The sequence below is a fragment of the Bombina bombina genome, chromosome 3 (assembly GCF_027579735.1).
Source record: "Bombina bombina isolate aBomBom1 chromosome 3, aBomBom1.pri, whole genome shotgun sequence".
Classification (NCBI taxonomy): Eukaryota; Metazoa; Chordata; class Amphibia; order Anura; family Bombinatoridae; genus Bombina; species Bombina bombina.
In genome coordinates this window covers 645,113,994-645,127,298 of record NC_069501.1, presented here as the reverse complement: position 1 = coordinate 645,127,298, position 13,305 = coordinate 645,113,994, and the positions used below count along the sequence as shown (strand labels likewise).

Here is a 13,305-nt window from a genome sequence, read left to right as displayed (position 1 = left end):
ACAAAGAAAAATTGATAATAAGAGTAAATTAGAAAGTTGTTTAAAATTGCATGTTTTATCTGAATATATCTGAATCACAAAAGAAAAAATGTGGGTTCAGTGTCCCTGTAAATATATTATTCCAAATACTTTTAGCAAACTTACATCATGTGCTCTCCAGGCTTTTATTGTCCTGTCCTGCGAGGAAGAGTAAAGCAGACCATCACCACCCCATTTCACCCCAGTCACGGATTGTGTGTGGCTGGTAAGAATCCTCTGACACTGCCCTAATATAGTATCCCAAATACGAACACTGCAGTCCTTGGAGCCACTAGCAATATATCTGCACTCTGGGTTGCTAGGGAAATAGAAAACAATGTAGTTTTTGATACAAAGAGGAAAAAATAACAATTCAAAGACAATTGCACATTTGGACTGGGAATAAAAAGCAACCCTGGAAAAATATGAAGACCAGCCCTATTTTCTGTTGAGTCAGTAGAATGCAAATGCCCCATTTTTCTCAAAGGGGATTCTTGGATACTCCTATCCCAATATTATTTTTAGAATTAAATTATATTACTTTGTATTAAGTACAAATGTCAGATTGATGAGTTATATTGGCACCCTACAGCGCAATTACATCCAGTAATCCCCCCTTTAAATTGTAGCTTTATAGCCCTAGTTGCTGCAGCTGTTATTTATTGTTATTATTATGTTATTGTAATATATTTATAAACATGTTAGAGCTGCAACAACTAATCGTCATAATCGATAATAATCGATTATGAAAATAGTTGTCAACGAATCTCATAATCGATTAGTTGGTTTGCAATTAGTTGGTCTGTGCACAACACCAGCTGCTTCACTCCAATTAACTCATGCATATGGTATTGTGTTTTATGGTTATGTCCTTAGCCTAAAGGACATCTACAGACATCTACTTTTCACTTTTTCAGGACAGTATACGTTTACAACTACCCCAGGCTTATGTGCAACCCAGATATAATAGTCATCATTTGGATTGTTTATATTAAATAAGGTGATTTGGAACTATGCTTTGCATAATATAGTGCTGAGCTTATTTACACCTAGTCCCTAGACTGAAGGGAGTTATTTAAATTGATGTGCACTATTATCTGTTTGCACAATTATTAGCGTATTGCTTGTTATTGCTCATTATATGTACTGTAAAAATAAATGTGTAAGGCTTTGTCCTGTTATTGATATACAGTCCTTAGCGTGTTTGATTTGTTTTTGTTTGATTTGTTTTTTTATATTTAATATATTGTGATAATATGTACCAGATTCAACCTATATGTATATATCTGTTATGTTTAGAGCGGACTAGATATTTCCCCTAACCTTATAACTGGTTATTTACCATTGCATATAGATATTTTTTTATGTAAGAATTGAAGTCAAGGATTACTTTATTGAGAGGCCCCTTGCCAAGGGGAAAACCCCTTTGCATTGGTGAAGAGCTAACAAAGATAAATATCCCACTTTGGTGAAATTGGCAAAACCCTACTTATACATCTCAAGCACCTCAACACTATTTGAGTGCCTTTTCTCTGCTGCAGGAAATATAGCTGCAAACAGAGAACCAGCCTTAGCCAGAAGCATGTGGACATGTTGAGATTTTTGCATTTCAATGCAAAGTTTCTGAAAGAGTGAATAACAGAATGTTATTAACAGTGATAGTCTCTTTCTAGTTCTACCTCTTTTCAGGCAGGTTTTGTTTTTGTTTTGTTTAATTATAAAACTGTTCTCTGCTGCTTAAAAATTGGACAAACAGTTGTGTTAATGTAAAGTTTTAGTCTGAAGTTTATATTTGTAACACTCAGGCCCCAATTTATCAAAGGTCTTGCGGATCAGGTCTGCAAGACCACCGCTAAATGCGGAGAGCAATACGCTCTCCGCATTTAACATTGCACCAGCAGCTCACAAGAGCTGCTGGTGCAACGCCGCCCCCTGCTGACTTGCGGCCAATCGGCCGCCAGCAGGGAGGTGTCAATCAACCCGATCATATTCGATCGGGTTGATTTCCGGTGATTCCTGTCCGCCTGCTCAGAGCAGGCGGACAGGGTTATGGAGCAGCGGTCTTTAGACCGCTGCTTCATAAATTGTGTTTCTGGCGAGTCTAAAGACTCGCCAGAAACACGGCCCTTCAAGCTCCATACGGAGCTTGATAAATGGGCCTGTATGTATGTGGATTTTATTTAAAGTATAGGAAACAATTATTGGGTTTTTTTTAATCCAATTAGTCGATTAATCGAAAAAATAATCGGCCGATTAATCGATTATGAAAATAATCGTTAGTTGCAGCCCTAAAACATGTTCTGTAAACTTTGCGACAACAAGCACATAAAACTGTTTTATTATTTCAAAATGTCAGTTCATAATTATAAAGAAGTGATCTGAAATCATTACTCTGTAATGTGCTAGGTAAACTGTCATGACATAAAAAAGTATTGGTAATTGGTATCGGTGAGTATTTGAAAAAAAGTATCGGTACTTGTACTCTGTCTTAACAAAAATGGTATTGGTGCAACCCTAATATATATATATAATCAAAGGAAGATGGTAGAAGCACTCCTGGTTAAGAACAAGGCCCAAACCGGCCCGTGGTGCCCGGGTGCACTCCAAGGTAAATACACAGCAACAGAAGAAGGGAGTCACTCACAGGGTCTTGCGGTTGCAAATCGTGTCTTTATTGACGTTTCGGGGTTATCCCCCGTTTTCAAAATAGGTATATCAAAAAATAGGTATATCAAACAACAAATACTTACCCCCTATATACCCCTACTAATCACCAAACACCCGTCGGTAGATTGTGGCCACGAACGGAAGTGACATCGCATCACGTGACCCAAACGTCACAGTGTTACCATGGCAACCGGACGCTGTACCGGAATAAACCGAAGTGACCTCTAAAAATAAAACAAAACACAGCCGATACCCACGTAACAGGGCTACATGTGGGATGCAGGATAAATGAAATACATTATAAAAATGCAGACTAAATTACTAACCTGCTGGCAATAGTGTTTCATGACCATAGAATACACCTATTCAAAAGATACATAGACGATCTGTTTCTACTGTGGCGTGGCACAGAGGATGAGCTATTACAGTGGTTTGAGGAATTAAAGGGAGTCCACCCCATTGTGAAATTCAAAATGATATACAACAGGGAATCGGTGGATTTCCTTGGCATAAGGATTATAAAATAGGGGGAAGCATTGATCACCACTCTCTTCAGTAAGCCCACAGATAAGAATTCTCTTCTATGTGCCTCCAGTTGCCACCCTCCAAGTCTAAAGAAAGCACTACCAACTTCACAATTCAAAAGGGCGAAACACCACCAGTATTGAACGGAGGAATGTACAAATGATGGAGATGGAGCACAAATTTATCCAAAGGGGTTACCATAGTAGGAACTTGAAGGACTGCAAAGACCATGGAATGAGGGAGACCCAAAGGGAACTACTCTACAAGATGAAAAACAGAGAGACAGACAAACTGACCTTCACTACAACATATACCACAGGCAAAGAGGGCATCGCAAAGGCATTACGGAGAACTGGAACCTCCTTACTACAGACAAGGGCCTACCCTTTAAGAACATGCCTCCACCAAGGATTGGATACCGCAGGGCCCAGTCCCTCAGAGACCAACTTATTAAAACAGACCCTATCAAATGTTACAGCAGTGAGACTTGGTTAAAAAACAAACCAGGATGCTTTTGCTGTCTTGGCTGTACATGTGGGGGACTCACCACAGGCAACCACTTTAGCCATCTCTACTCAACGAAGAAATATAAAATCAAACACAGGGTTACTTGTACCACAAGTTTCATAGTCTACCTACGCCACTGTGTTTGTGGGATGTTCTACGTGGGCAAAACCGTAGACGACCTACGAACTAGGATGACCAACCACCGGACAGCCATAAAGAAGGGGTCCTCTGACCAGCCTGTAGCCAGGCATTTTTTTGGCAGCAGGCCACAGAGGGTCTTACCTTAAGTAGATCATCATCGACCATGTCCCCCCCCCCCTCACTAGGGGAGGAGATAGGGCCAAAATCCTCCTCCAAAGGGAGTCGAGGTGGATCTTTGATCTAGGAACAATGACACCCAGAGGGCTTAATGTACATTTGGACAGGCATTGTTGCTTGTAAATGGCATAAAACTTGGCTATTGATGCTTGGAATATAACTTTGCTCCTTAGTTTGCATGCAACTTTGTACTTCACGCCTAGTTTATATCCTGTATTCTGTATATACTTTCTTTATATATTTTTCATATTTTTTATTTTTCTGTAGTACGTTATAAATGATATGCAGCTTGTCAGAGAATACATGTAGACATTTATGGCTTGGATCTACAGCCCATACTTAAAACTTCATATCAATATCAATCAGCAAGTGGCTTGATAACCTAATCAGTAAGGATCATACTGCTCCATAGCTTGCATGCAACTTTGCACTTATTGCAGTCTCCCATACACACTTAGTTCTGTAGTTAGTTTGTATATATATTATTAGTTTCCATACATGGCGCTAGGCTGCTGACACTATACCTTATCTATTAGTGTCTATATGCAGGGATTGACGTCTGGTAGCACCCCCTTAAGATAGCTGTCTTATGCACATATGTGTACTTCGTGCTGTGATTATGTTTCTTGCTTAAGTAGCATAACTGAATACGCTGTTATAGTACTATTGCCAGCAGGTTAGTAATTTAGTCTGCATTTTTATAATGTATTTCATTATGCGTAAACTTTACTATTGTACTGCCATGTAATATGATGCCTGGTATCTAATGTTGGACAATATCTGTCTACCAATGTATTTTTCCTGCATCCCATATGTAGCCCTGGTACGTGGGTATCAGCTGTGTTTTGTTTTTAGCTCCAAATAAACAAAAGATTGTTCCAGCCACCAGTAATTTTAAAAGACCTTTATTTTCTCATATTCTTGGGTCTAAGCAAAAAAATACAACGTTTCAGGCCTGCTATAGGCCCTTAGTCATGTATACTTAAAATACACAGGTTCATCATTTAAATACCCTTCACCTGTTCACACGTGATTTTCCATTTTTACAACAGTGCCATCTTATGGACAACCAGAATATATATTTATTTTTTAGTTGTAATAGACATTCTTACTAATCACATGAGAAAAGTTAAAAATAACAAATAAAGTTTAAAGATAAAACCATATGTACAAAATAAAAATAGAAGAGATATTGCACATAATAAGCAGATCAAAGATAATTTTTTCATAAATGCTAGTTATATAAACCAATTCATTATAGAGTTCTCTTACTTATTTGGAAAACATGCAATTTCATTTGGTATAATACAGGTCGTTTCCCATGGTATAGATATCAGTATCACACTACTCAAACCCCTTTAAAAAGGGGTGAGGAAAATTCTTTTGTGCATCTGTATTTCACTACTCAGCCCAGTAAAAAGGGTAATTCAAGAAATATATTTAACCCCTTAATGACAACTGACGTACCAGGTACGTCATGCATTAACAAGTAGTTAATGACAATGGACGTACCTGGTACGTCAGTTGTCTAAGAGAGTGCTGGAAGCGATCGCAATCGCTTCCAGCAGCTCTCAGGGTATTGCAGTGATGCCTCCATATGGAGGCATCCTGCAATACCTTTTTAGAAGACTCCGATGCAGAGAGGGCCACTCTGTGGCCCTCTCTGCACCGGTAGAGATGGTGCCGGTTCGTTGGTGGGTGGGAGCGCAACAGGGAGGCGGGTGGGCGGCCCATCTCTACCCGGCATCCGGTTCCTAGAAGTGCAATGTGCACGCCGGGTGCCGGGAGCGTGCGTGCGCGTGGGTGTGCGAGCGCATTAGCTGGCCACTGACACCAATGAGGAGGGAAGGGGGGGGGGGGGGGGGGAAAGATTTTTTTTTTTAAATAATATAAAAGGATCTGGGAGGGGGAGGGGGTATTGTGGGGGGCTGCTACACTACAGAAAACCTAAAAAAAAGAAAAAGAGCAAAAAATACTTTTGTTTTTGGGCAAATTGGGTACTGGCAGGGGGGGGGAGATCATGGAGGTTGGGGCTAAGGCAGGAGTCCATCACAGCTAAAATATTTTATTTTTTTTATTAAAAAAAAAAAAAAAAAAACTCCTTTTATTTAGTACTGGCAGACTTTCTGCCAGTACTTAAAATGGCGGGGACATTTGTGGGGTGGGGGAGGGAAGAGAGCTGTTTGGGAGGGATCAGGGGGTGGGATGTGTCAGGTGGGAGGCTGATCTCTACCCTAAAGCTAAAATTAACCCTGCAAGCTCCCTACAACCTACCTAATTAACCCCTTCACTGCTGGGCATAATTTACGTGTGGTGCGCAGCAGCATTTAGCAGCCTTCTAATTACCAAAAAGCAATGCCAAATCCATATAAGTCTGCTATTTCTGAACAAAGGGGATCCCAAAGAAGCTTTTACAACAATTTGTGCCATAATAGCACAAGCTGTTTGTAAATAATTTCAGTGAGAAACCTAAAATTGTGAAAAATGTAAAGTTTTTTTTTTATTTGCTCGCATTTGGCGGTGAAATGGTGGCATACAATATACCAAAATGTGCCTAGATCAATACTTTGGGTTGTCTTCTAACAAAAAATATATACATGTCAAGGGATATTCAGGTATTCCTGACAGATATCAGGGTTCCAATGTAACTAGCGCTAATTTTGAAAAAAAGTGGTTTGGAAATAGCGAAGTGCTACTTGTATTTATGGCCCTATAACTTGCAAAAAAAGCTAAGAACATGTAAACATTGGGTATTTCTAAACTCAGGACAAAATTTAGAAACTATTTAGCATGGGTGTTTTTTGGTGATTGTAGATATGTAACAGATTTTTGGGGGTCAAAGTTAGAAAAAGTGTGTTTTTTCCCCATTTTTTCCTCATATTTTTTTTTTTTTTTGTAGTAAATTATAAGACATGATGAAAAGTCCATTTAATGGCGAGAAAAACGGTATATAATATGTGTGAGTACAGTAAATGAGTAAGAGGAAAATTACAGCTAAACACAAACACCGCAGAAATGTAAAAATAGCCATTGTCATTAAGGGTAAGAAAATTGAAAAATGGTCCGGTCATTAAGGGGTTAAAGAATATTTAAAGGGAAAGGTATGATGTCATACAATACAATATAAAACAATTGCCATAATATATGTATCTATGTCTCACTACTCAGCCCAATAATATGAAAAAATAAAGGTCTTTTAAAATTACTGGTGGCTGGAACAATCTTTTGTTTATTTGGAGTACCTGCAGGACAAGGCAGACCCTGGGTTCCGTGCCCCATAAGCCACATATATTAAGGTGCTGTCTTCTTAATTACTTTTGTTTTTAGCTGTCACTTCGGTTTATTCCGGTACAGCGTCCGGTTGCCATGGTAACACTGATGTTTGGGTCACATGATGCAATGTCACTTCCGGTCATGGCCGCAATCTACCGACGGGTGTTTGGCGATTAGTAGGGGTATATAGGGGGGTAAGTATTTGCTGTTTGATATGACTATTTTGAAAACGGGGGATAACCCTGAAACGTCAATAAAGACACGATTTGCTACCGCAAGACCCTGTGATTGACTCCCTTCTTCTTCTGCTGATAGATATATATATCTATCTAAAAACACAGTACTGTTACTACCAGTCACTTCAGTAACATGGTTCAAATGTTAGACAAAGGCAAAAAAACTTAAGAAACATTTATTATGAACAAAAAGTAGTCAAAGTGCATTTATATATATATAAAAAAAAAAAAATTACACAAAGTAACAATTTTTAAAACAAAAAGGAGAAATGTAACAGAACCTAATAATGTATTAGTTTAGATATCTGTGCCAAACAGAGTGGATAAAAAAAAAATATATATATTTTTTTATTTACATTTTTAAGAAAAATCTATCTAAAATATACTGGTAGTTTATATTTAATATACATTATAAAATACATTGTTGTTCATCCTGAAATAAGGACTAGTTTATTATTATGTAGCACGAGGCTCTATATTTATGGCTGTAATGTTATTTTTTTAATTCATTTCATTAATACATTCACAATGTCACACTCTCCCAAAAGCTTCTTTTAGATTATTTTGGGCAATTTTCTGTCTAGATTAGGGTTGCCACCTCAGCCATGTTTTCCTAGACACTTATAAGTTACACATGCTGCAGGGTGTGCAGGGAGGAACATGTATTGTATTTCTGAACAGCACTATTCATATTCCTCCTTGCACACCCTGCAGCATGTGTAACTTATAAGTGTTCTGTATTTTAAGGGACGGGTGGCACTGGCAACCCTAGTCTAGATATCACAGTAGCACATGGCTCGTGAGCCCACCTAGGTATGTTTTTCAACAATGGATATCAAGAGAACAAAGTACATTAAAGTATAGAACTATATTGGAAGGTTGTTTACAACTGAATGTTCTATTGTAATCATGAAAGTTTAATTTTGACTTTCCTGTTCCTTTAATGACATTGTTCCCCTGCAAATCTATGTACACAGAATCATTTACTAAGCTTTAAAAAGACTCACTAAATAGAAGATTGTTTGAAGTTGAATAGATCTGTAAAAGAAACCAAAGTGTGAGGAGGGATGGGCAAGCAGTAAAAATAAAATGTTATAGTTTTAGTTAATTAAAACTAATTGTTAAGGTAATTATTTTTCTTTACTTAAATAAAACTATTCAGGTTGTTATTATTAAGGTAATCAATATTTTTCTCCTTCCAATAAAGTACACCTGAGACGTTTATTAAAAATAAATGATTACCCTATTAAAAAGGGACAGTCTAGTCAAAATTAAACTTTCATGATTCAGATAGGTCATGCAATTTTAAACAACTTTTCAATTTACTTTTATCATCAAATTTGCTTTGTTCTCTTGGTATTCTTAGTTGAAAGCTTAACCTAGGTAGGCTCATATGCTTATTTCTAAGCCCTTGAAGGCCAACTCTTATCTAAATGCATTTGACAGTTTTTCAGCACCATATAGATAACATTGTGCTCACGCCCATGGAGTTACTTATGAGAGGGCACTGATTGGCTAAAATGTGAGTCTGTAAAAATAACTGAAATAATGGGTCAGTCTGCAGAGGCTTAAATACAAGGTAATCACAGAGGTAAAAAATATATTAATATAACAGTGTTGGCTATGCAAAACTGGAGAATGGGCAAAATGAATGATCTTTTAAACAATTCAAATTCTGGCGTAGACTGTCACTTTAAAAAATATTTTTTCCCAGGAGGTCAGGTTTATGAGCAGGCCCCTTCCAGAGTAAGCAAAGAAGGTAGTCAACCCCTCTTTTATGGCAGGCCATAAAAACCCTGGCTGAAAATCATTTTTTCATTTATTTTTTTATGTATATCCAGTACATATACCCATATATACACATAAATACATATGTATATAAGCATATACATGTATATTTACAGGAATACACAGTCCTCCTAGACCACAATGTAAAGGCACTTTTCAGTGCCTTTTTATTTTATTCTTCTAACACCCCACACCCGCCAACTTTAACCCCTCATAACCGTTTATTGCAGTTATTTTATTAAAAAATAAAGATGCTACTATCATTATTTTTAAATAAAGATCACTATACTTAAAATTGGGGAACATTTAGAAAATTAAAAAGCAATCTGATCTCTGGTTAATTTGCTGTTGCTTCCAGAGGCAGTTTGGAACTCTGTAGTGAGTGAGGCAACAGTTGATAGGCAATTTTTACACACTACCCTATTAAGCACTCTCCAGAACAGCTGTGTGTGCTTGCATGGTCTACCACTTTGTGGATGGGCTGCTGTTGCTGCTAGAAATTTCCACTTCAAAATAATAACAATTACAGTTGACTGGGGCAGATATAGTAGGACAGAAAATTCACAAACGAACTTGTAGCAAAGGTGGAATCCTATGATAGTGCCACATTTAAAATTACTGAGCTCCTCAGTATGACCCATTGTATTGCCAATGTTTAGCTGTGTGCTGGGTTTTTGCACATGTTAGCAATGGATGTGACCTAAACTCAATAATTAGTAGGGGTGTCCCTAATATTGAAGTATTCATGCATATATCATACTTCACACATGCTGTGACACATTGTAAAAAAAAAACTGCAAACAAAATAAAAATGGATAATGCAGTTTTGGATCAACAAAACTGCCTAAAATGCTTGTGTTCTCTGCAAGATGAGAGCTATAAAAACTTTTTTTTTAATTTTTAAAAACAAACACAACAATAATATTCTTCATGGTCAGCTATTAATAATCCAAGAAAAGAAACAGCTTACTTACAGGTGAAGAGGCTCCCAGCACAAGGATGTTATCCACTTTGAGTGTCCTACTAATGTTTTGCCAATCTGCTTTCCTGTATTAGGATCCCAGATGATTATCTGAAACACCACAACACGTTAACAGCAAAATGTATAGCATGTAATTATATATTAAAGAAAATAAACAAGAGGAAGTAAAATATGATTTTGGTAAGCGAGTTCATGTAAGGTCACATGAACCCCCCCCAAAAAAAACAAAAAAAAAAATTAATAAGCAAACATCATAATGAATGATTAAATATCTAAAAAAAACTAAAGATAAGCCCATATGTGAAAATATAAGATCTAATAATAATAACAACAATAATATGGAATAATATTCTGCAATCTTCTTTCAAAAATCTATCAGGGACAAGCAAACAAGTGTTCAGATACCATATAACAGTACATTGCACATATGCATTAATATTGACATGTGAAGCAACAAAATACACACCTGACTATTTTTACAGCCTGATGCAAGTTTTTTGCCGTCTGGGGACCAAGCAATACTGAGCACCCAGTGTGTGTGTCCTAGAGTTTGAAAAAATAACTTTCAAAATTATTATATCCATAATCAAGCAGATTTAAAAAAAAAAAAAAGTTGGCAAGCATCTATGAAAACATATCCATTAGTTATTAAAAAAGTTCTCAAACTCCTGTGGGCAAGAAAATTTACAAAATCACTTTTAAAAGTTTCCACACTGTAGACAATAACACACAACGTTCAAATGTGCGTCTATTAAATAAACAATTAAGCTCCTTAATAAATATGAAAGTAAAATTCAAAATTAATTCAATTGAAGTTGAATACACAACAGTTACATGTTTTACGCTGATGGTTTCAAATATGTTTCCTTATATTATTTCATTTTTAATGAAAGACTATGGCAGACAATTTGCTGTATTACACTAAAAGAGATCCACTGCATAACATGCAATTTTAACTGCAATGAAAAATAGTCAGAAGAAAATCAACTTTTATTTTATTTCCTTTATTACAACATAGTATTACATTATTCAGCAGATCCCAAAAAATAGCAAAAACTATATTATTACCTTTTCAATGAAACTAAAGAACTAACACAAACACTAAATATATTATATAACTGTAAGGGAATTAAAACCAAAACAATTGTAAAAGTAACAGTAATACACAAAAAGAAAAGTAATAGGGGGGTAACATTAGCATGGATTATTGTGTTCACTAATAGGAAAGGGACAATTAAGGTGTTTTTTTTATTACATGAGGGGGGGGGGGGTGACTTGGGGATACCCAAAACATCAGGAGAATGCTGAGGATGTCATAAATGGAATGCAAGATCCTGTTACTTGTTATGCCCCAAATTACCAGCCATTGTTTTACTCACCTTTGGATGTAAAATGGGGTGTTTCTGTGCTGAGATCCCAGAACCGAACTGTTGTGTCCCCTGATCCACTGGCCAAGTATCTGAAATAGAAATTGTTGTTATATATATATATATATATATATCATACATAATAAAAACACTACTGGTTCTTTCAGAAGTTTTAGCCTTTCAAGCCATGGTTTGTGTGGGATGTATAACATTTAGTATGACTGCTACTAGCCAGTTAACATAAATACCAACTAATATATAAAAACACTGTGCATTTTTGACAATGTCCTCACTTACTTTCCAGTTGGGCTGAATGCTACGGAGATGACTGCCTCAGTATGTCCTTCCAAGGAACTAGTGCAACGTGTTACAGCACGAACTTTGAATACAGCTTGTGGTTGATATATTATGTCCAACACCCTTTCTGTTTCCACAGTCTGCTTTTCTAAAGTCTTGTCAAGAGAATCGATTATCTCCAAGTCGTGGACATAGAAGGCCAATGGTAGAGGATCCTCCTTCACACACAATGAAGAAAAAACAAATATGTACACACAAATATTTACTGTCTATGAAGAAGTTAATTTGCCTTGATTGTACAAAATTTGTGATAACAATGTAAACTATAGGTGAGCTAAAGTTATAATCAACAAAACATTTATTTGATGGCACATGAGTTATAATGTTTACAATAACTATCAGTTTTATAAAACAATAAGAACATAAATAATAATTGCTTGTATCTGAACCTGTGTCTGATGTAGATAATAATGAGATAAACAGTTATACCTGCAGTAAAAGGGCATTACAGACTAGCTGAAGTTTATCAGGTGTTATATCCACAGGTACATCAAAGGGGGTTCCAAGAACTTCTCCATTTTCATCCTTAAATTGAATCAAAAGTCTTCCAACGTCGTCCTTCATGACTGTGATCAAAAACACAAATGTATTAGCAAGTTTTCAAATTGCTGCCACCAAAGCTACTAGACAAATTGCAGAGACTTCCAATAAAATACATTTTAGCACACATAATATTGTGATTAATAACGGACATTATAAAGTTTGCATCCTATGAATGATGAAAGCAAAATGTAAGCAGTAACGCATACTGACTGCCTCAAATATGTAGTTCATGCGAGCTTTTTATCTTTGATTTTCAGATGCAAAATAGTTCATTCAAGCTAGTTCTAATTTTACTGACAAGCACAATATGCATAAACAACACATATGAACTATGCAATAAAGCAGCCTATAATCGTAATCTCTGGGCTGTTTATAAAAACAAATGCTAAATCGCCTTACTTGCAAGCAGCAAAAGCTAATATTCCATAATACTCAAGCCTCTAGCAGCTCAGTAACAGGACCAGCCGTATTTACTGCAAGCACGTGTAAGGAAGAGAATGACATCATCAGCCACCGCGGCGTAAGTACCATAGAGTTGTAGGGAGCGTCTGACAGGAGTTTTGTGAGTTTTCTAGCTGTAGCACCGCGTATGCTGTTGGAGGAGCAAGCGTTTTGGGAGATAGTTGATTGTAGTAGAGCTGGTGATTCATAATAGAGGGTAATTTCTGAAAATATCACTTACAACTATTTAAAAAAACAAAACAGGAAGCAACGTTAAGACTTT

At 36.6% G+C, this 13,305-nt stretch overlaps 1 protein-coding gene across 2 annotated transcripts in view; it reads right to left on the bottom strand.

Moving 5' to 3' along the window:
* NLE1 (notchless homolog 1) overlaps nucleotides 1–13,097 on the bottom strand; it is a 48,484-nt gene extending 35,387 nt beyond the window's left edge. For both annotated transcript variants that reach the window (XM_053707355.1, XM_053707356.1), the window contains exons 1-7: nucleotides 12,981–13,097; nucleotides 12,468–12,604; nucleotides 11,979–12,196; nucleotides 11,694–11,773; nucleotides 10,781–10,857; nucleotides 10,307–10,404; nucleotides 145–337 (exon numbers count right to left, since the gene is read on the bottom strand). In XM_053707355.1, the coding sequence (XP_053563330.1) occupies nucleotides 145–337; nucleotides 10,307–10,404; nucleotides 10,781–10,857; nucleotides 11,694–11,773; nucleotides 11,979–12,196; nucleotides 12,468–12,602 (801 nt within the window). In that variant the 5' untranslated portion in view covers nucleotides 12,603–12,604; nucleotides 12,981–13,097. The remainder of the gene's footprint in view (nucleotides 1–144; nucleotides 338–10,306; nucleotides 10,405–10,780; nucleotides 10,858–11,693; nucleotides 11,774–11,978; nucleotides 12,197–12,467; nucleotides 12,605–12,980) is intronic.
* Between the last annotated feature and the right edge of the window lie 208 nt (nucleotides 13,098–13,305).